The 20773-nt window shown below is 36.8% G+C and overlaps 3 protein-coding genes across 6 annotated transcripts in view; 2 read left to right on the plus strand and 1 right to left on the minus strand.

Annotated features, from left to right (window-relative positions):
- Positions 1 to 3481, plus strand: part of skap1 (src kinase associated phosphoprotein 1) — a 28730-nt gene extending 25249 nt beyond the window's left edge. For both annotated transcript variants that reach the window (XM_041973426.1, XM_041973427.1), the window contains 2 exons: positions 2564 to 2666; positions 2995 to 3481. In XM_041973426.1, coding sequence (XP_041829360.1) covers positions 2564 to 2656 — 93 coding nt within the window. In that variant the 3' untranslated portion in view covers positions 2657 to 2666; positions 2995 to 3481. The remainder of the gene's footprint in view (positions 1 to 2563; positions 2667 to 2994) is intronic.
- A 322-nt stretch (positions 3482 to 3803) lies between these two features.
- snx11 (sorting nexin 11) lies at positions 3804 to 11668 on the minus strand. 2 transcript variants are annotated; one of them, XM_041973432.1, is made up of 7 exons: positions 11496 to 11668; positions 10028 to 10062; positions 9636 to 9722; positions 7463 to 7563; positions 7164 to 7259; positions 6843 to 7067; positions 3804 to 6732 (listed from the first exon to the last, which is right to left on the minus strand). In XM_041973432.1, exons 2-7 carry the CDS (start codon positions 10049 to 10051, stop codon positions 5511 to 5513), a joined length of 1755 nt encoding a protein of 584 aa, XP_041829366.1. In that variant the 5' UTR covers positions 10052 to 10062; positions 11496 to 11668; the 3' UTR covers positions 3804 to 5510. The 2 variants fall into 2 exon arrangements, with proteins under 2 accessions (XP_041829366.1, XP_041829365.1); XM_041973431.1 differs by having other exon boundaries at positions 10028 to 10067.
- A 2451-nt stretch (positions 11669 to 14119) lies between these two features.
- Positions 14120 to 20059, plus strand: cbx1b (chromobox homolog 1b (HP1 beta homolog Drosophila)). Of its 2 annotated transcripts, XM_041974449.1 has the most exons (6): positions 14127 to 14381; positions 16885 to 16966; positions 17269 to 17425; positions 17589 to 17742; positions 18639 to 18733; positions 18839 to 20059. In XM_041974449.1, the coding sequence occupies exons 2-6, from the start codon at positions 16912 to 16914 to the stop codon at positions 18978 to 18980; spliced, it is 603 nt and encodes a 200-aa protein (XP_041830383.1). In that variant the 5' UTR covers positions 14127 to 14381; positions 16885 to 16911; the 3' UTR covers positions 18981 to 20059. The 2 variants fall into 2 exon arrangements, with proteins under 2 accessions (XP_041830384.1, XP_041830383.1); XM_041974450.1 differs by lacking the exon at positions 16885 to 16966 and having other exon boundaries at positions 14120 to 14381.
- Positions 20060 to 20773: the final 714 nt, after the last annotated feature.

Raw genomic sequence — 20773 nt, forward strand, 5'->3', positions numbered from 1 at the left:
CTGATCTGTTACCAGGTTGCAGCTAACAGCCCTGACATGTATCACCGCTCACACTCTTCACACACCGCATATCCTCCTGCATTCTCTAATTGTCAGACATTTTCCAGGGGACATTTTTTTTTCCACCCAAGAACACCTTTTATTTTAGCTGAATGCCCAAAAATTCTCCTCAATGAACCCAAACTGGTTAAACTCAGACATTTTAGAACTTTAGATGCAAAAAAAGACCAAAACAATCCACATATGTGCAGCAGGAAGAGGACATTGAGAAGTTAACATAGTTTTTGTCATTTGGATAATTTACTTTTCACGCCTTTTGGAATGTCCCTATTACAGCAGGTGTACTCTGGATGAACCCATTTCAAGTATGAGGAAGATGGACTCTGCACGCCTGACAGACTTCCACCGCCATTGGCACCCACTCTGTGATGTAGCAGTTGTATTAAAATGGCGGCGCTGATAATCCAAAAGACCTTTCTCAGGGAGAATTTGAGACCGACTGCACAGATGGGCCAGGGAGATAAATAAAACTCTCTGTCACTACGGTTGGTGGAATAGTGCTGCGACGCCCCCGAGGGAGAGAAGAAATGTTTTGCTCCCTCTCTCCCCCCCTCATCCGTATGCTTCCTCTCTCCAGTTCCTCTGTCTCGAATGGGAAACAGAGCCAGCTTTCCGCAGCCGGGCTTTTCCCTTTCCAGCCTTATGGGAAGCATAAAAACACCATTTCAGATTTAACTTTCCCCTTCGTTATCAGACGCACAGTGAATTGTCAGTTTGTCAGAAAGCCAGACATGCTGGAAAAGCCAGTCGGAGCTGACAGTGATGTTGGGAACGGGATACGATGAAGTCCGGCTGCACAGTCTACATATCTGTTTGTGCTGTAAAGACTCTTGAGTTTTGTGGTTTATGACCGTGTAAGCGATTCATTCATCCTTGCTGTCCAAAAAACCGCTCATTAGCTGCAGGCCTCATTCCTCTGGCTGCAGAGAGGTGTCAGGTCTGGCTGATCGGCTAAACCTTTGACACCACATTTCATCATGTCAGAGTGTGTGTGTGTGTGTGTGCTTTTATAACTACAAGCAGGATCACCAAATGTTCACACATGTGCTAGCACATATGTGATATCTTCTTACGTTTATGTTTCATCTTTTCCTGAGTGTCGCAATGAACTGCTCACGCAGCCATTTTTAATCTGCTGGACAACAGCGAGATGAGGGGCCACGCTTGGTCAGGGCAGGAAAATGACGGCCGGCTGGTGCCTCTGCTGCTCTTTACTTTCCTCTGGTCTTTGGCCAAATATTGATCCAAGTACAGCCTAACTGCTGTGATCAGACAATCATGTGGTGGTTGATATAACGCCAGTTCACGCAATGCTTTAGGCAGACTTTGTGAAAGAGTTTAGTTTTATATGAAAGCCCTGAAATAGGTTAAAACACATTAAATGAGTACAGCCAAGTTTTAAAAACAGAAAAAGTGATGGAAAATATGTTTAACCTTTTTATTTAGGACTGCAGCACTGGAATATTTTCTCCTCTAGATGATATTTAGACCATTTTATAAATGAAATCTAAATTAATTATGCATATTTTTCATTTGACAATAATATAGTTCATTTTAAAAACAATTAAAGGCAAATAAAAATCAGTTAAAATAGTTTTGATGTTTTGTTCTTTTGTTTTACATAACCTACCATTAAGCTTCTGTTTAAATAATTATTGACTAATTTTATCTTAAAGCAATAGCACTAAACATAAAACAGATCTGCTTTTATTTTTTATTATTTAGCAAGTCAAAACACTTTTAGATCTTTATAAAGATAATTCAGACATTAAACCACTTCATTTTCATTTTATTTATTTTATAATTTACAGTAGAATTATTTCTTTTTACTTCTATGCTTTCTTAAGATTTCTTAAAAATGCTTGTTTTGTTGTCCACAAAACAAGAAGAAAAACAAAACAATGAAACTGTCCACTTTGTGCAGATTTAGTTGCCTTTTTTATTTACAAAGCATTTTTATCACACATATGAAAGTGTGAGCATTTCTTTTCAGTCTTTTCAGCCACCGTAGAAAACAAAGAAGTCTTAATTAGGCTGAGGGAAAAAGGCCAGCTGTGCTGATGGCTTTTGAGTGGTTAAAAAAAAGCTGTTTTATTTTAGACACTCACCGTCTTGATAGCCTTGTTTACCGTTTTCCACATTTTTAATGAAAACCCTTGAGGCTAATGAGTCCAAATGTCTATTAGAATATTGTAAATGGCTGTTTTTTTGGATCGGATCTTAGCTCTCCTGAATGTTCTTTGCTAAAATTGGCTTCATTGGGTACAAGAACATTTTTAATGTCATAGTTTCAGTATTTTTGTGGCCAGTGAAAACAACCGAGGCCACATGCAGTGTAATTGCATTTCAAATCATGCCAGTGGTTGTTTTTATGTTAATGATATGGGATAAACAGTACTCTAAAATCAAATAAAAATGCGAGATTGTTGCTTGATCCTGTTTCGTTTACTTGTTCCTTTTCCCCTGAGAGACTTAGTTCTGTATTTGTTAATTTTGGGTCCAGGAGTACAACATTCACGGCTGGTGGGTCGGTGAGCTGAACGGCATCATGGGTATCGTCCCCAAGGACTTCCTGCAACCTGCCTATATCCTCTGAGCTCCAGCAGGTACTGAGGCACTCTCTTATCATGAGCATTATGGACCATTACTGTGGCCTAATACACAGAAACAGTCCCCCTGGTACTCATCCAGATTACCACTGTAGTGCATTCAGTTGTTGACCTGCCATTTATGGCATCTGCTGGCTGAAAGAAGTACTACATAAAGCTATTTAAGTGGTAAAATGGGTGAAAACATATACACGCAACAAACACTTGATTACAGCATCAGTTGTCCTATTTAAGAAAATGATTTTGTATTACTGAGAAGATAGGCACAGTTTAAAATAAACTCTGAATTATTAATGGTTCTCTGACAGTGTTTTTTCCTCTGCAGGTCTGCTGCTGCTGACACATCCAGCTATAATTTCATCAATAAACGTCAGATAATCATTTGTGATCTGAAAAGCTTTCCACTTGCATGCTGCAGTAGTTGTTCCTGTACATTATAAACCACCTATAAATGTATTTTCTTCTCTAGGATGTGCAAACTAGAGCTTGAAAAGTTAGTTGGTCAACTGGTTTGGAAGAAACATTTTATCATTTCATAATCTATAAATCAGTCAAAGATTAAAAATTTAGGTAATTTAATCAGTAACAGCTTTGAGACGTTTTATAATCATAAAAATGTCTGTTTTCATAAAGAAAATGTTAACAAAGCCTACATTAAGCAATTAATTCATTGTTTGAAATCAGCCACATTAAAATATGTATATGGTTATTTACATGCAATATATTTTTAAACTGCACACCTTCAGTAAACAATATACAAATAAAAAATAAAAAAAATGTCTTTTTCTGTCATAGCCTTTAACCCCTTAACACCTGAATTTATTTCCAATTATAGAAAAATTAATTAAAAGGAAAAAGAATGGCATAAAATATAATTAAATATTAAATAAATTAGCAAATAATAAATGTAATTAATAACTAAAAAAAATAAACAAGTGAATAAAAACTAATAGACTAATAATTTGTCACAAATAACAGCCATCAAGGGGTTAAATATTTGTTCTTTTTTAGGCACTAGGTGGCAGGGTTGCTCTAATATGGTAAATAAATGGGACATGACATCATTAAAGTGACACACTGGGGAAGAAAACGATTTAATTGAAAATGTGATTTTTATTAGCACATGGACACGGATTTAGCCATTGATGTTAACATTGCCCTTGTACATCCATATTCCAAAACTTTTCTTTTTCACATCCTTTCATAAACACACAAAAAATGTGTAGATAGAAAACAGAAAGCCAACAATTTGCAAAGTAGCCTCCTAATCTTGAGGTCCCTTTTGAATGCATCAAAATCAACTTGTGCAAGGAGTAGCACGTGTTAGCATATGTTTTTCTGCTCACTCAAAAAGCTATTTTTTAAGCAAATTACACTTATAAAACAGGCAGCCCTGTTACAAAACCTGTGACAGAAGTAAAGTTGCAGCACTCAAATAGAGCTTAGTGTCTGTAAACCAGCGTGTCGCCGTACAGGTGTGCTCATTCAAGAGGCTCTCTGAGGACTTGCGATGAGGTCAAAATATATTTTTAAAAATCCTCTAAAAGAATGAAGAGCTATATCGAGATTAATGAAAAGATATCTATTGCACATGCTTCCCCTGTCTGCTCCTCTGTCTGTAAATATCTGGTTTACATTGCATGTGTGTGCAAAGAAGTAAACTACACGTTCACATGGCCTCAATCTGGATATTGTGCAGATTTAATTTACTCAGATGTTCCACCTCTCTTGTAAAAGCTTGCCAGTCTGTATTCATGACTTGCATCAACAGTAAACATTAAAAAGTAGTGAGATGTGGCAGTTGTAGCAGGGTTATCGTTTCTGACTTATCAGGATTCACTAGGACGTAGAGGCTGACAGAAACTAAAGCAATTCAGATAAACAAGGCTGTAAATTATTTTATCTTGAAACAAATGGGTCCTAACTTACACTGTATCTGTTACTGGTTCCTCTGTCCTTAAAGACAATCAGAAATCTGTTCCTATTGTGAAAAAATTTAAATAAATAAAGTGAAAAAGTTCTGACTTACCACAAAATAAGTGACTGTCTTCCAGAATTTGTAGTAGTTGTCTTATGTGTCATACTTTTCTTATTTGCAGCTATGTTTTAAAGAACAGCAACAGGATCTAAACAGATGCCACATTTTCAGGACATCTGATATTTTCTACTGGAGCCTGATTGTAGTTTAGGGCATTCTTTAAAAAATATTTGCATGTGTGATTTTTTTTATTCTTTAAATCACTTTAGGGAGGTATCCAAATTATTATTTTTTTTTAATTATTAGATTTACTGTGGGGAAAAAATATATATAAAAAAAAAAATGGAATTTCTTTTTTAGCGAAGTTTATGTTAGCATAATTTATTCCTCCAATGTTTAACTGTCAATCACTCTGCAAACAGTAATCTTCTGTGAACTTGAGCACCCTCTGCTGGTCATACAAAGCCAATCAGGCAGGAAAACCGTGCAAGCACCTAATATTTTTGTGTCAATGACAAATTTTAAAATTTGGTATCAGCCATTTTTATAAAAATGTACGGAAACAGCAGAACTTACAGTTTGAGTTTGATATTAAATATATTTTCTTAAACTGGTAATATCCCTCCACCCTTGGTTGAATGTAACGATACTGATCGTCCACGTGAAAACAATAAATAAGTTTTAGTTTTTGTAACAGCACACAGCTCCTTTTATGTAGGTTGCTTATGTGCCTGGGACTTAATGTCTCTGGCAGAGGACAACTCAAGACTCACTGTTCTGCCTCACTGAGGGTTCAATAACCCTTATAAGTGCAATTTAAGTTTGGGTGCAGTTCGCTGGTTTCACTAATGCGTCTTCACTTCCTAAATCTCCTCTGAGCTGTCCAAAGACAATGAGGACAGGACTTCCTGCTCTGCACATTTGTTATCAGCTAATCCAGGCACACAGCTAGTCTTTAAGATGCTGAAGTCACTATTTTCAGCCAGATCTCCATCGGTTATCATCGGGTTAACATCATTAGATTTACTCAGGCCACTAATGTATTGTAAGTCTTCATCTGTTGCAGCAGAAACATCCCCGTTTCCCAAAAGACATCCATCAACATGCAGGTCTAATATGCTTCCATTGGGGGTCTCTTTTGTCCAGTGAGTGACAGGTGATGTCTTTAAGTAGACATCAGCAGCTTCGTTCTTGTCCTCCGGCTCCTCGCAAAGGCTTTCCTCCTCACTGCACCTGATGATGCTCTCGTTGGAAGACGAAAGCGAGTGGCTGATCTCATCACTCTCATCTTTGGTCCCAACCAGTTCCTCTTCCTGTTCGACTTCCTCTTTTTGAATTTCATTAACCGAATCCTCACCATCAGCGTCCACCTCTGGCACACCATTCATACTGCCAATGTTGTCACCGATCTGCACTTTGACGCCCAATTTATCGCTTTTTTTGTCATCTGGTTCTGTTTCTTTATCAGAGTTAATATCTGTAACATGATCATGAACCCCGGAGGTTACTTGATTATCCAAAACCTGCTTTTCATAGCACACATCTTCCAGAACGTCCTCTTCCTGAGATCCAGCTTCACTCTCCATCATTTGTCCCTTATTGTTATTGTCCTTAAAAACTAAAATATCTTCAGAATATGCACATTGTTCAGGTTTAGTATTTAAGATTTCTATATTTTCCTTTTCTTCAGAGTCTGCATGAACATCAGGTGTTTCTTTCGTGTCTTTAGTAACAACACTCTCAAACTCACAGTTGTTCTCACAGTCCGTCACCATGGGTGAGTGCACCTCCACTGGTGTGTGTATGAGACAGCCTCTCTGCTCTGGCGGGCTGAGGCTCTCTGCATCATCTTGTGTCTCACCCAGATAAAATGTGGCCTCTCTTGAGCCACATTCCTCAACAACAGCTTCTAGATGGTTACTGGTCTGAGAGATCCTTATTGAGGGTTTCTCCTTGTCTCGCATTTCATCTGAGCTCTGCTCACTGAGCTCCAGTACATCTTCCAGAGGGTCAGAGTCTCCACATGAGAAAAAACCAGAGTTGAAGGTGGCAGTAGTTTGTAGGCAAGGTTGGTGGGGAGTTGGACTGTGGAGAGGTAAAAGAAAAACATTTGCTTTAAATTAGTCCACAGAAAAAAAGAATATAGTTAGTTTAATCTGTGTAAAAACAGAATTTTACACATCTCGTCTTCTTACCTTTCCATGGACTCATAAGAAATGTTCAAACTAGGCTCCTTGATGGAGTCCTCCTCCTGAGCCTGAACCATTCCCCGATTGGACGAGGCGTAGGTGAGTATAGAGTCGGTCACGGAGAATGGAGTAAGGCCCTGAACGCAGTCCTGGATGTGCCCAATAGGAAGCTGGGTCTGCAGGAAGAGATGGAGCTGGCTGTCTGACAGACATACTGTCATGTGGACCACTCTGATGGAAAAAAAAATTATTGCTGACATGCAGACAGGATTACAAAACAAACTATCCATCAGATAATATACTTTGTGTGGATGGGGATGAGCTCACTTGTCTAAGAAGGCCTGAAGTCCTTTCCTTCTGTTTTCCAGAAAGTCCTCGTTGCTGAAGGAGAAGAAGGATTTTCCTGGAAGGTCTGGGACTGGACTAGAATAAAAACGACATCTTAATTGTCCATGTTTGTTACATGAAAATGAATGAATGAAGATTATGGAGCTGATATTGCAGACATCTTAGCAAGTTGTGATATGAAAAGTCCAGTAAACTTGAAGCCATAATCATTGAAAGTAGTCAGGTTTGTTGTGGAGAATATTTGGCCCTTTAACAACCAGTTTTACCAGCTGACTTACACCAAGCCTGCATTCTTCTGCAGCTTCTTCTTGAGCCACACAAACTCGCTGTAACGCCGTCGCACACAGGATGTCTTAGCTGTGAAGGCTTTACTGTTGGTCTGAGGATGAAATAGGTATAATTTATTATGGTGCAGAACTAATTAATCTTAGTTTGTAAAATCACAGTAGAACACTGGTTGCATTAAATGTTTATTCTAATTATTAAAAAAAATCAATGACTGCAAAAGTCTAAACCACCCCTCTTTTTTAATTTTTTAAAGTTGCACTGAAACATCAACATGTAAATGGAAATAAAGTTTATAGGGAAAAAAAAAACTGTTCACAGTCAACATATAGTATGAGTGCCTACATTAAGATAAGCTTTACAGCCAAAAGCAGGTGGATCAACTGAAGGTTCAGACGCATCCCTCAGGTCCTGTGTCAAGTCTTTGCTGGATTTGTTTTCCTTTTTCAAAAGGACATCCCTTTCAGATGCTGTTTGTGTGTGTGTGTGTGTGTGGTTGTGGTGGTGGAACACTTCTTCTTTTGTCTTTCCTTTGCCCAGTTTCCTCTTTATTTTTTATGACACACTACACATTATACTCTCTCTCTGGGTACTCAGGCTTCCTTCAAGAGTTCAAAAACATTCATGTTACTGCTGATTTTAATTTGACCTTAGCAGTAAGTGTGCATGTGCATGGTTGTTTGTTTAGTCTGACTCTGTTGCCCTTGCGATGGACTGGTGACTCATCCAGGGTAAATATCTTTAGTATGCTTTATATGCCTGAATTTTATGCCTCAACGCCTTATTGGTTCAAATTTTGGTTTATGTCTGTCAAAAGTCTGACATTTTTGTAACTACAGTTAAACGAATGGGGACAAATTATATATCTCTGTGACAGGCTGTGTGGAATAAAATGCTAAAGTTATGATTTAAAAGTGGTTCTTTGCCAATGTTTGCCTTTTGGCTTACAGAATAAAAAAAAGCACATTCCTCCAAAATGATCAGGTGCAAAGATTGAAGCTGAAATTAGCGAGAAAGCTGCCAATGTTTGAAGAAAAAACGAGAGACTTTCATAAAGCTGGAGAAACTGTTGGTTAAGAAGAATGTCTGGCTGCTTGGAAGCAAAATATAAAGAAATGAGAGGTGCTCAAAGGTACAATACTGAAAAAAACAACAACAACAAACTGCCAGTCCAACAACAAGGAAGCAAATCAAGTATATAGTAACATCATTCTCCTCCTTGTCTTTTCCAGCTTACAGGGAACTGACTTCATTCATCATGCCGTGACTGGAACGACACACATTCATGCAGCCCAAACTCTTGCTGTATTTCTAGCAGAAGCATGATCACATGTCAGATTTGTTCCAGTAACGTGTGACAGACCATCAATAAGTGTATCACAAGCTAACCCCTGACAGGCCATAGTCAATTCAAGCCATGTCATGAAACCATTTATACAGAAAACTCTTCAGAGGGATCATTTCTTTACGATTCTTCCTTACTTAACTTTAATCTGGCATATTATTAGCACTATTAGTTATCAGTTATTTGACCTAGAGAAGATATATATCATGATTTTTAGTAATTTTCTTATATTTCCTGAATATTTTTCTGAATATTTTCTCAAAAAAATACAAAATATGCTTGTTCAGACTGGACGGATCAAACGCTGTGCACATTTGAACAAACAAACTGATGTAAGATCATGTGAAGTCACATGATCTTAGTCAATTTCATGAGTCAACACCCACACGACACATCCATCTGGACATGGAGTCGTGGTGCTGACAGAGCATTACTCTACAACAGCCACTGCCTTGACAACAGCATCAACTCCTGTCTAAACAAAATGTAGGAAATCTATCTGCTTCCAGCTGGTCTGCCATGTTGAATCTGGTAAAAAGAAAACTATGTTTGGATTTCTTTTATTGTTATGGACATTGTCCCAGCAAATGTTGGAAAAAGATATTGTCTTCAAGTATAATTTTCCTTTATTTTGGTAGTTTTTTGGTCTCATCATGAATATAAAACTTAAACCCAATTCTGATAATAAAAATCTGGCAACCATTTCTGCTTCAAAATTTACAGTCAAGATAGCTTCAACTTAAACTTTATGCATTTAACTCTCCTTTGCAGCTCTGATAAGCAGTGGCCTAATTTGCTGTGGTTTTAGTGCTTGTACTCACATGCAGAAATATCTTATAATCGACATATGAATTCCAAGAACCCTCGTTCTGAATGCGGGGATCTTGGACCCGCACTGCAACAAACTCCTGGAAGACACAAACAAAAAAGACCACTGTGACATTTGCAGCTCTGCGTTTCCCTGAATCATAGACAAAACCAACAGATGTATATCTTGAAACAGCACATGCCTCTAATGCCAAAAGTAAAGTTCCCCTAATTCTTCAAACAACTTTAAGACATGAGAAGAGACTATTGTTCTCTGGAGTACAAGTAGAAGTTTACATAAAGAGAGGTGGTGTGTCACTGTACAAATATCACCCAAAGCAAAACCTCTGTTAAAATTTAATTTTGTTAGCCAGTGTTTTAAAAGAGAGGGTGGGACGTTACTCACATCTTCTTCGTGATTCCTGATCATCCTACCGAGAACTACACTGCAAAAAGAGGAACAATTCATTTAGACAGTTGTAACAATTCAATAAACTGGTTGAAAACTGCATGTTGGGTAACTTTTCTATTCTGATCTGAAAAGCTGACGAATCATCTCAAAAACAGAAGCTGCTCAACTACTTAGTCATTCTTATGGGTACTTCTCAATTATTTGCATACATTTTTTCTTAAAAAAAAAAAAAACAACAACCAGATACGACTTCTGTGTTTAAAGCTGTTAATATCTTTTTTTTAATAATTTAGACTGTTTACTGTTTCCCGTGAGCAGTTTTTCCACACAAACCGTGCAGCTGGTAAATCAATATTCCTCTAAACTAGTGTCAGTTACTGACTTTTCTCATTATTTATTAAAAAATAGGTCTTCTAATTGTTCCTTTAAATGTGAGAACATCTCAATATTTAAAAAAAATTAAGCATCCTGTAATTAGATATCATAAAATAGAAAAATAAAAACATTCTCACACCTTGAACCACGCTACTGTTATTTTTCCTATATTAAACACACTGGGCTTACAAATATATGGACTTTAAGCAGAAAGTATGTGCTACAAAAATGGAGTTTCATCATTCTCTTCTACTACAATTTCTTGACATGTGCACTCAAATGGACAAAGAAAGTGAATAAAATTTGAATATATAATCACCTAAATCACAGGGACTTGACGTCAAAAGGTAAATTAATTTAAAGCGAACCATGATAATTATATATCTTCATATATGTGTGTGTGAGTGCGTGTATGAAGACCTTTTATAGACCTTATATGGTGGTTTATTTGAATATAATAATCAATGCTCTATCCACTCTTACATGACAAAATTGATTGTGGCTTAACTTTTTATTTCCTAAATAAGGCATATTTTAAAACGACTAAATGTATTATAAAAACCATTATACTGGGAGGAATGCAAAGACGTGACACTGAAATCCTCATGAAAATCAGATAATTGATCATGACTTTTAATGGGGTTACAGACTAACTGCATATTCAGCTTACTTTTTAGGTGTATCTGAAAATTCAAAAAGCTAACTTGTTTGATTTGTAGTGTAATGAAATCGAAAAACTACCTACAACTATCAATTTTCACTCATTTCCATTGCTACTGATAATTTTAACAGCTATTCCTTCACTTTAAAAGTCTACAATGGCCACGTTGTGACCCGTTTGATAACAGTATGCAAATAAAAAGTGAAACACAATTGTGAATGGTGTGTATTTGAGTTCCCTTGTGTTGTACAATGAAATAGGCAACATTGCGAAAGAGAGAGAGAGAAAGAGAGAGAGAGAGAGAAAGCGAATGCTAATGCCTTTATGAAGGTTAGTTCAGTTTTCTGGCCTTAATGATTACATTTATAAACAAGATGGATAAAGGAAACATAAGCTAAAAGCTAATCCCAACCGAAAGCTACTTACTTTCATGAAGTGTACGTTGGTTTCTGTTTTAGTGACCAGCTGACTGTTGTCAAAGTCCCCCGCTTGTCGATTTTCCTGTTCTACAAACGAACAAAATCCTCAAATACGTTTGTAGAGGCTTGTTTTTGAGGACAGCTCCTATCCCCATTTTGCAAGTCACAAGAACAACGTTTTTACGTGACGTCGTCAGAGAGCTTGCGTTAACACGTAAGCACGCAGGCATGGAAGGGGGTTTGGCGCGTTTTATGATCTAGAACAACTTCTTCTTCTTCTTCTAATTAGGAGAAGTCAAATTAAACACCATAAGAAGTGAAATTCCCTTGTTGGTTACTCGGGTAATATTTCTTAAACTCGACTTCCTTTGTATTTTTTTATCCTCAAAAAGGCAGATTTTTGTAAATGTATCTGTTTTTGTTACTCTTACTTTCATAAAGTAGTATACAAAGTAACCTTGTGACACTTGATAAATTTTCTAATCAGTTTTAAGAAATACATAACAATTGAAGAGCAGCTGTTATTTTGCAAACAAAAAGCAAATCTGGAGGAAGTCAGCCCCTCTCTTCCAAATTTGTGCGCCGAACATCCAAAGGCCGACCATGATCATTTCTAAATTCCAAGTTAACATTGAATGTACCTTGTATTTACTATATAAATACGCATCAAGGAAGTCAATACGTTCATCATGAAGAAAGAAAGAAAGAAAGAAAGATTAGAGGAGGAGATTAGACGAGCCATCCTATTGGCAGAGCACCCACTGTTGAGAGACCACTGGGAATTGCAGGTGTTTTCCACAGTAAAAAAAAGTAGCCAATTAAATGGGCAAAACTTTAGAAAATTTCCCAGAATGAACCAAAGCAACTTCTTTCATGCCGAGACTTAACATTCTTCAAATTCAAAGGCGTTATTTAATCTTTGTTTTAATCCAGAAATCACCTACTCAGTATAAATATTAACGTGATAGCATCATGTTGTTACATTGTAGAAAATACGTCATTTGAAAATAAATCTTCCCACATTCGGTTATCTGATCTAATTTATTTATTTGATTAACCAATGAAATGCTCCGTAACAATAGAATATGGAAACTAAATGTTTTTGTTCTTGCAGAGACTTAAATGCCCACTAGATGGCAGCGTAATCGCGTGAAAAAGAAAATCAGTTAAGGCAAATTAAACCTCAGCCAAGAAATGTTCTAGTTATAAAGCGTTGAGCGTTGTTATAAAGGTTTTATACATTTATATCAGGCATGTCAGTCAGAAAAAAGGCAGCATTATGTAGGTAAAACTCTCTGTAAGGGTCCTTTTAGGGATGTTTTCATTTCAATCTGTTATCACAGAAAGTAAAAATGAGCAAAGAAAGGAGGTGAGTGTGTGTATACTTTGTATGTGTTTACTGTTGTGGTGTGAATGAATGCAAACATAAAAATGTATATTTTTGCTCCCTCGTTCCTTTCTGTGTGATAAATAGCTAGGCTGACCCAGAAAAATGGTTATCCAGTCTGCTTATTATTTAATTATAGTACCAAATCAAGGAGCCTGTCTGGGTTTCAAATGTCTGGTTTCTATCTTTTCAATATTTATCATGACAATTTCACATGAAGTGAGGTGCCACTCACTATGTGCATTCCCCATCTTTTGTTCAGGAATCAAGCACAATAAGCTGGATAATCAGAGACAGATGCTCACATGATTACTACTAACAGACAACGAGAGAATTTTAAAGCAAATGCCAGACAAAACGTTAAAATTGTATAAAAAATTTTAAATTATTTAACAATTCAACTGAAAATAACTGGAATGCAGTTTAAAGGAACTGTAAATACAGATTTAGGGAGATCCTTAAAAACTGAAGAATGGCATTATGTCTGGAAAACCCTTCAAAACCATCCAGACCAATGAAAAAGAGAATTCTAAACTTTCCTTTTATACACATAACATATTTTAGCCACATTTAACTGCACAGTAAGGTGATAACAGACTTGAATATTTGTCAGCACTGCAAGAAATGTCCTCATATGGTATATGGCCATTAAGTAAAATGAAAACATTTTGGAAAAAGTTTATTTGATCTTTTGCTACCACTGCCGGTGCTGCCTTCTTCATTAGCACTAGGTAGGAAATTTTTTTACCAAAAATTCTAACAACTGGGTATATTACTGCTAAAAGACTAATGGCAATGGAAGGATGAAACTAGAAGAATGTAGCTCAACAAGACTGTGGCTGTATTTTTCAAAATTAATTTAATGGAAGGGACTGCATCACATCTAACTAAACCTTATAAGGAACAACAGGTGTGATGCATATTCATAATTTTGAGACAGAGCTCTGTGGCAATGTAAACTGGTCAATATATTTATTTCTTTGAGGCTACAGTAGGCTGCCTCTGTGTGCATGTTTCTATCAAATTTGCGAAAAACAAAATATATAGTGTAATGCTAGAGCTTCCGGGGCCCCTGCCCTTTTTGGCCCTTTGTTTATCCAGCCGTGAGCCATGCCCATGACGACTTATCAAGTAGTCAGTGTATCATGCAGTGGATGCCGTTCCGTTGATCCAGTCCGTCGCTTGCTCGCGCGCTGCAATAACAGATCTATAGAACACCTACACACAAGACGAGCGATTGCTGTTAGCCTGTAGTGTACATCTATACGCTTTGAAGTCTGTGAAAATACATAAGCGCCTCGCTCTACCGGACGTTTTCTTCTTCTCTCATACCAGACGAAGGGGCGGAAACGACACATTTTGAAGTAGTCAAGCTAGCGGCTGTGCATTTCGACAACAAATAAATCGCGGCGTTATTATTGTATTTTCGTGACACAGCGGCAGTCCAGTTGTTTGAATTTGGCGTGTGTGGAACTTTAAGATAACCAGTTAAAATTGATATAATCGGTGAGTTTTTCCCCCCTTCCTTCCAAACGTGTTGTTTCATTTAATTGTGCACGAGCAAAACGTTGGCGAGCTGTTTAGATTCATGCGCATCTTTAGATCTATGATTTAACCTCACACGCGTTTTAACCACTGGTTGAGTAAGACGTTTCGTTGTATGTATAACCACAAATAATGGTTACATCCGAGAAACATCCCTGAGAATACCACTGTAGTTGATGCCACCAAAGCAATATGGAGACCAGTTAGCTTCAAGCTGTGGGTCCCTCTCCCAGGCTTTGTCGTGCGGTTCATCTTCTCCTTCTTTTACTTATTTATTTATTTTTTATTATTTTTTTGTTGCCAGTTAACGGTAGGAACACGCCCACTGAACACTAAAAATGATTAGGGTTTTTGGCACTGAGTTAATGCTAATTAAGACCAGGTAAATGTCTGGCTTATTTTATTAGAAGCCCTTTGTGTCCACTGTAGCGTTACACGCTGTTGGGTCGGTGCCGTCAGGTGTAACAAACCTCCCGTTGTTGACGTTGGCAGTTAACACGCGCGTTCATAATTAAGTCTGATCTGCTCCAGGGTAATTTTTAAGGAGCAAAAATTAATAACTACTGGTTATTTTATTGTTGACCAAATATGAATTAAAGCGAGACACCACGGATGAATAGGGTAGCAATTTCTGACTATCGGTATAAAACAGCTCCAACAGGTTACTTATACTGAGATATTATTGAACTCTATTACATTTTATGTTAAAGGTTTTTACAGAGGGAAGTTTGTTCTTCGACATTTATTCTCTATAAATCATAAAATAATCAACAGGACATTTAAAAAGAAGCTTTTTTTAGCCTGATTTTGTAAAGTAAAACCTTTTAAATCAGCCTATAAATTACATGAACAATCCTCTGTAAACACTTATACAATGCATAGGATGAAGCTTGAATATTTAGTGTATTTTGTTTTCCACCTAAGTGAAAATTTTGGCACAATATTAGAATTTTGATAAATGAAAGATTTTTCATGTGACTACGCTGCATCACCATCACACTTTTAACTTCACTTGAACTGGATTATTTAAATAAATATGCGCCGATTTGCACAATTGTTCATGAAACAAAATTATATTAAACACAAATGATTATTTGAAAATCTGCTCACTAGTTTGAAAGAAGATATATGAAAATTAAAAACTGTAAAAAGGCATGAAATGCATTTTTCCAGCAGTGCCACATGTTAAAGGTCTAGTGTGTAGGATGGGTGTATAGCAGCTTAGGTTGCAATCATGCAGTCCTCGCTTGCCTGAGACCACAGTGGCAGAGAAATCATGTGAAACCCGGCATTTAAGAGGCAAATCTGAAACTATTTTTTGCATAGCTCCAAAATCAGAAATTTGAATCAGGCATATTTCCATTGATTGCTTGAAGCAAATGAACGAGGCTGCATAGTGTCACCAGAGGGTTGCTACTGCTAATTTTTGCAATACAATGTGTCAATTGGGAAACAAACCTTGTAAATTAAATAATTGTGGTGGTCATCCACAACAGGAAAATGCAGGAAATTCTTTAATTTCTGTGAATTTATGGGATATCATATGTGGAGATGCTGGTCATTCATGGGAATTTGCTTTATTTTGGTCCAGCACAGGTGGTAACACAATTTTAATCTCTCAGATGTGAATAGCAGTTATATTTCCCCCAAAGTTTAAAAAGTCTTCTCTAAAATGAGCAAAAACCACCTCAAGTGGGTAAATATTATTTTTTTTTTTTTTGCACTTTAATGAAACTTGTTTTTTTTTCTCTTTTCCCTGCAATAGAAACCTGGCTAATATTTGGTTTAACCATTCCAGGTTATGTAACTATAATTATATGACAGCGGGACAATTAGCCCAGCATGCTGTATGTTTTTGGATAGGAACTTTTGGAAGTTAATTAAATTTTTTAAAGGATTTTTTAAAGTCTTACTTTTACATTATTTCACACCCTTGAAACACGTTGTGAAATAATAATAAATTATAATTATGACTGGTTAGGGTTGCTGCCAGAACACCCTAAATCAGAGCTGCCTGTGATTAACCTATGAGGGCTTCATCCCTGCTCCAACACACCTTAATCATTAATTTGAGTCAGGTGTGTTGGAGCAGGGACACATTGAAAACCTGCAGAACAGCAGTCCTCGTGGGACCCTTTCCTAAATGTTACACAATGAATCTTTAAGGTTATATAAACTTGGAACAACTTTCCACCCTTTTGAAAAATCCAGTGCGTTTATGTGATAAGATTATTGGTACATGGGTAACTTGAGGCAATGCAGATGAATTAATCTAGTTTTGAATTAGTAATCCATATGTGGGACGGAATAGACATACAGTTTTTAACCCAGTTATCAATGGTTATCCATCTGCAGTCCCTTACACTGTCACCCATGTACCTCTTTGTTGAATCCCACTCTTCAATTGTGTTTTCTCCTCTCTACCACATTGAATTCAACATGCAACAATCTTGGCGTTGACCAGGAACCTGCTGGTCCCCAGGTCTACCTGATGAGTATGAGCCAGTCTACAGAACCCACTAACGATGGTCCCACTGTTACAGAAGGTTTTATACATTATTACTTTCCAACATAAATATTTCTATATCACTTGTCATTGTGCGGTACGGTGTGTCAAGGAGTGATTAATATATGTGGATAATGTGGTACTGTAAATGTTTGTGATCCATCCATGTGAATCTTTTAATGACAGGACGCCTGAACTAAATGAATGTGAACATCTTAAACTCTGCTAGTCAGTCTAAATGCCTGCAGGCAGTAAGAGCTTCAGGTTTTCTGGCGCTAAAGCTGTTGAAAAGTGTGACTTCAAGGACTATAACCTGTCATGGCCTTGTTTGTAACCCGACAGAGACCAAAATGACTACAGTTGAGAAGAAGGATAAGAAGCCAGACGATGTGGCAGAGGAGGAAGAGGAAGAAGAAGAGTACGTGGTGGAAAAAGTCCTGAATCGACGGGTGGTGAAAGGAAGAGTAGAGTATCTTCTCAAGTGGAAAGGCTTCTCTAAGTAAGTATTTTGGACATTATTTTGTACTCTTTATGTCACCTTTTTTGCACATACATTCAGCTAGCAGGATTCAGTCATTAAAATCATGGGCAATATTGACAACTTTAACATGCAATAAATGTATTAATTAAATACTGTTTCTTTCATGTGCCTAAATCTGCAGTGAAGACAACACATGGGAGCCTGAAGACAACCTAGACTGTCCGGATTTGATTGCTGAATTCTTGCAGTCCCAGAAATCGGCGCACGATGGAAAGAGGAAGGCGGCTGGAGAGGCAGAAGGAGATGAAAGTAAATCAAAGAAGAAAAAGGATGATGTAAGTCTTTCACAAGTGTACTAATCTTTAATGTTATAATAATTTAGGGAAGGGTGACAAACATTTTTTCTTTCAGTACAATGCCATCAGTTTTTAGTACTTTTTCATCAATACTTTTTGCACCTTAAAGGAAAATCCCATCAAGGGTAATATAAAATATGAATAAAACTATATCAATGTGTAAATTAAATAAAAAAAAATAGGATTTCAATAAAAAAAATTTTAAGATGATAAAAAATTATTAGACTAAAAGTAATATAAAACTAATAAAAATTCTTAAACTGATAGAACATAATGATCAAGAACCTGCATTAAACCAGTAAAATATTAAAACCCATAATCATCAAGTATATTAGCATTATCCTGACATCTGATTGGCTACCATGTTCATATGACACGGAATACACCACAGCAGGATTTCGTACATAATTTTATTTTCTAAAATTCCCAGAAATGAAAGCAAATTACATGTTTTATATTAGCACAGTTGTATCATGATATTTGAAAAAAAAAAAACTCTATAATCTCTATAGAGATAATTACACACACGCAAAACATTAAGAACATATTCAGAGTTGCAACTCATCACAAACTGCAGATTTACAGCTGAACATCAGCTGACCAATAACCTGCAGTCCTGCACGAGAATGCAACCAACTGGTCGTGAAAAATAAAAAACACAGACCAGCTTAGTTGATTTGGTAATATAAAGACCCATAAGAGGCAGGTGTTGATTGTAGTCATCCTTCATCCAAATGCAACTTGAAAGACAATTTTACTGTAAATATTTATGGGAAAAAAAAAGAGAAATGCTTCTTGTTACCAACTCTCAAATTAGAAATGTGTGGAAATAAAATTTAGTCCATGACTGGTGTTGCACTTCATTTAATCCTCAGACTGAGAAGCTCCGGGGCTTCGCCCGAGGTCTTGATCCAGAAAGAATTATCGGCGCAACAGACTCCACAGGAGAACTCATGTTCCTCATGAAATGGTTTGTATGAATAACATTTAGCTGAAAACTCTCCCATTCGTTCGAGAATGAACGTTTCACTAATTATTTGCGCCAGGTTGATAAAGTTTATTGTCGTTTGCACAGGAAAAACTCTGACGAAGCCGACCTGGTGCCTGCAAAAGAGGCCAATGTGAAGTGTCCGCAGGTGGTCATCTCTTTCTACGAAGAGAGGCTCACTTGGCACTCGTATCCGTCTGAAGACGAGAAAAAGGATGACAAAAACTAACACAGGCTGAGGCAAAGAGTCAGGGGAAGACAGAAACTGTAGTTTTGAGCTTCATTGTACTTTCCAAGAGGGGTCTAGGAGAGGTGGACAGGCAGGCATGCAAAGACCAGCAAGACATCATTGGACTCATTTGTCTTTTGGTTTATTATACTCCTTTGATTCAACTTTTATGTGGATATAATCTAAACATATATATATATATGTATGCTTCAGATTTGCTCAGCAAAAACCAGTTCAAATGAAACAAAATGTTAACGCAGTGTTGATTTTCAGTAACCATTACAGTCACTTCACTTTCAGTGTTACATCCAGTCTGTGTATCATTTGATCCCTCCCCTGTTCTTGTTTACAGTGAGTTACACTGATGGCGTTACTTGGCGTTTGCCATAATTAATCAACAGTATTAAACCATTGTTTGATACTGGAGGGGGTTATGTGGCAGGAATAGAAACACTTCAGGACACTTGAAGGAGAATATTGAAAGTTAGTAAAATTCTTTGTTTTTTTTTTGTCGTCCAACTCTCAAAGAAATCCAGTGACGGTTGTTGGCACATTCACTGAGCTGCAGAAAGAAAGAACCGATCCTTTACAATTCAGTTAATTCTGTTTTAAATAATGTAAGCAGGCACAAAATGGGGCTGCTTACTCTATAACTCACTGTATCCATGGCCACAAGAATGTTTATCACATTTTCTGAAGTAAACATCAGCCAGTCATGTTAAATGTACAAACTGTTTAGTTGCTCCTTATTTTTTTAACTAAGCATAAAAAAATTAAACGCTATCCAAAACAGCTTTTTTTACTCCAAGATTTTCCAATTTTGATTTCTCAAATAACTATGATGTGGGATTATATGGTGATTGCTTATCAGTGAGGTCTTGTTCTCACTTCTTTGGTGTGCCATTTGTTTTAAAAACTCAGTTTATTGGTGCTTTTGGGAGCAAAACTGAGTTCATCTTAGCTGTTTCCCACTTTGGTGTACGCTTAAAAACAAGACTGTGATTAATTTAGTCATTGTTGTGTTTTGTTTTTTCTGTGTCTTGCTAGTTGCTTTTGGAGAATAAACCATTTTTTTGTTACAGTAGTGTCTCAAGTCATTTTAACAGGGTTATTATGGATTAATCTTAAATGTAATTACACAACAGGTTAACTTGAGCAAATTTAACACATCCACTCCTTTTCTTTTTTTAGCTGCTCAACCAAACCTAACCCTTCAATCTGATAACAGGTACTTTGATTATTATAACAGACTTTTCTTTTTTAGGCTCTGTGCAACAACAAAAAAAGCATGTTTCATTTCACACATAAAAATTACAACTACACTAATTTCCTGAGAGACTAGAGGACTGCAGTCAGAAAACTGTTAGTTGTGATAGTTGAAAGCTCAGGCAGTCTTGCTGTTAATGTCTGGCTGTATAAAGCTTTTCATTTTGCAAGTTCCAGCACAGTCTCATAACAGAAATTGTCTACTTAGCAGACCAAATCAAAGGGAAATACATTTTTATTGATAAGTCTTTATCAACAATACTTAATCTGTGGTAGAGCAAATTTACACTACCTTTCTGTAAATCAAGAAATAAAAAATCTTTACACGATAACTGCTTAGTAACGCGTCATGGTAACGTGACATACACTCAGATTTTCTGTCACCTATTTGATGGTCTTTCACTCAAATACTTTAAAGTTTGCTGCACGGTGTGGAAAGTCTGCTTATAAAGAGATTTGAAGCACCTGTTGCATTTAATAGCTTTATTCCTTCCAAGGAAGGCCGAGCCATAATGCAGAATGCCATA

The sequence above is a fragment of the Melanotaenia boesemani genome, chromosome 21 (genome assembly GCF_017639745.1).
Source record: "Melanotaenia boesemani isolate fMelBoe1 chromosome 21, fMelBoe1.pri, whole genome shotgun sequence".
Classification (NCBI taxonomy): Eukaryota; Metazoa; Chordata; class Actinopteri; order Atheriniformes; family Melanotaeniidae; genus Melanotaenia; species Melanotaenia boesemani.

Coding starts and splice junctions, on each gene's coding strand:
- cbx1b (XM_041974449.1), top strand. CDS start 16,912: ATGAGTATGAGCCAGTCTACAGAACCCACTAACGATGGTCCCACTGTT. Junction 16,967..17,268: donor TGGTCCCACTGTTACAGAAG/GTTTTATACATT, acceptor GTAACCCGACAG/AGACCAAAATGACTACAGTT. Junction 17,743..18,638: donor CAAAGAAGAAAAAGGATGAT/GTAAGTCTTTCA, acceptor TTTAATCCTCAG/ACTGAGAAGCTCCGGGGCTT.
- snx11 (XM_041973432.1), bottom strand. CDS start 10,051: ATGATCAGGAATCACGAAGAAGAT. Junction 9,723..10,027: donor TCAGGAATCACGAAGAAGAT/GTGAGTAACGTC, acceptor TGTGTCTTCCAG/GAGTTTGTTGCAGTGCGGGT. Junction 7,068..7,163: donor CTTCAGGCCTTCTTAGACAA/GTGAGCTCATCC, acceptor TTTTTCCATCAG/AGTGGTCCACATGACAGTAT.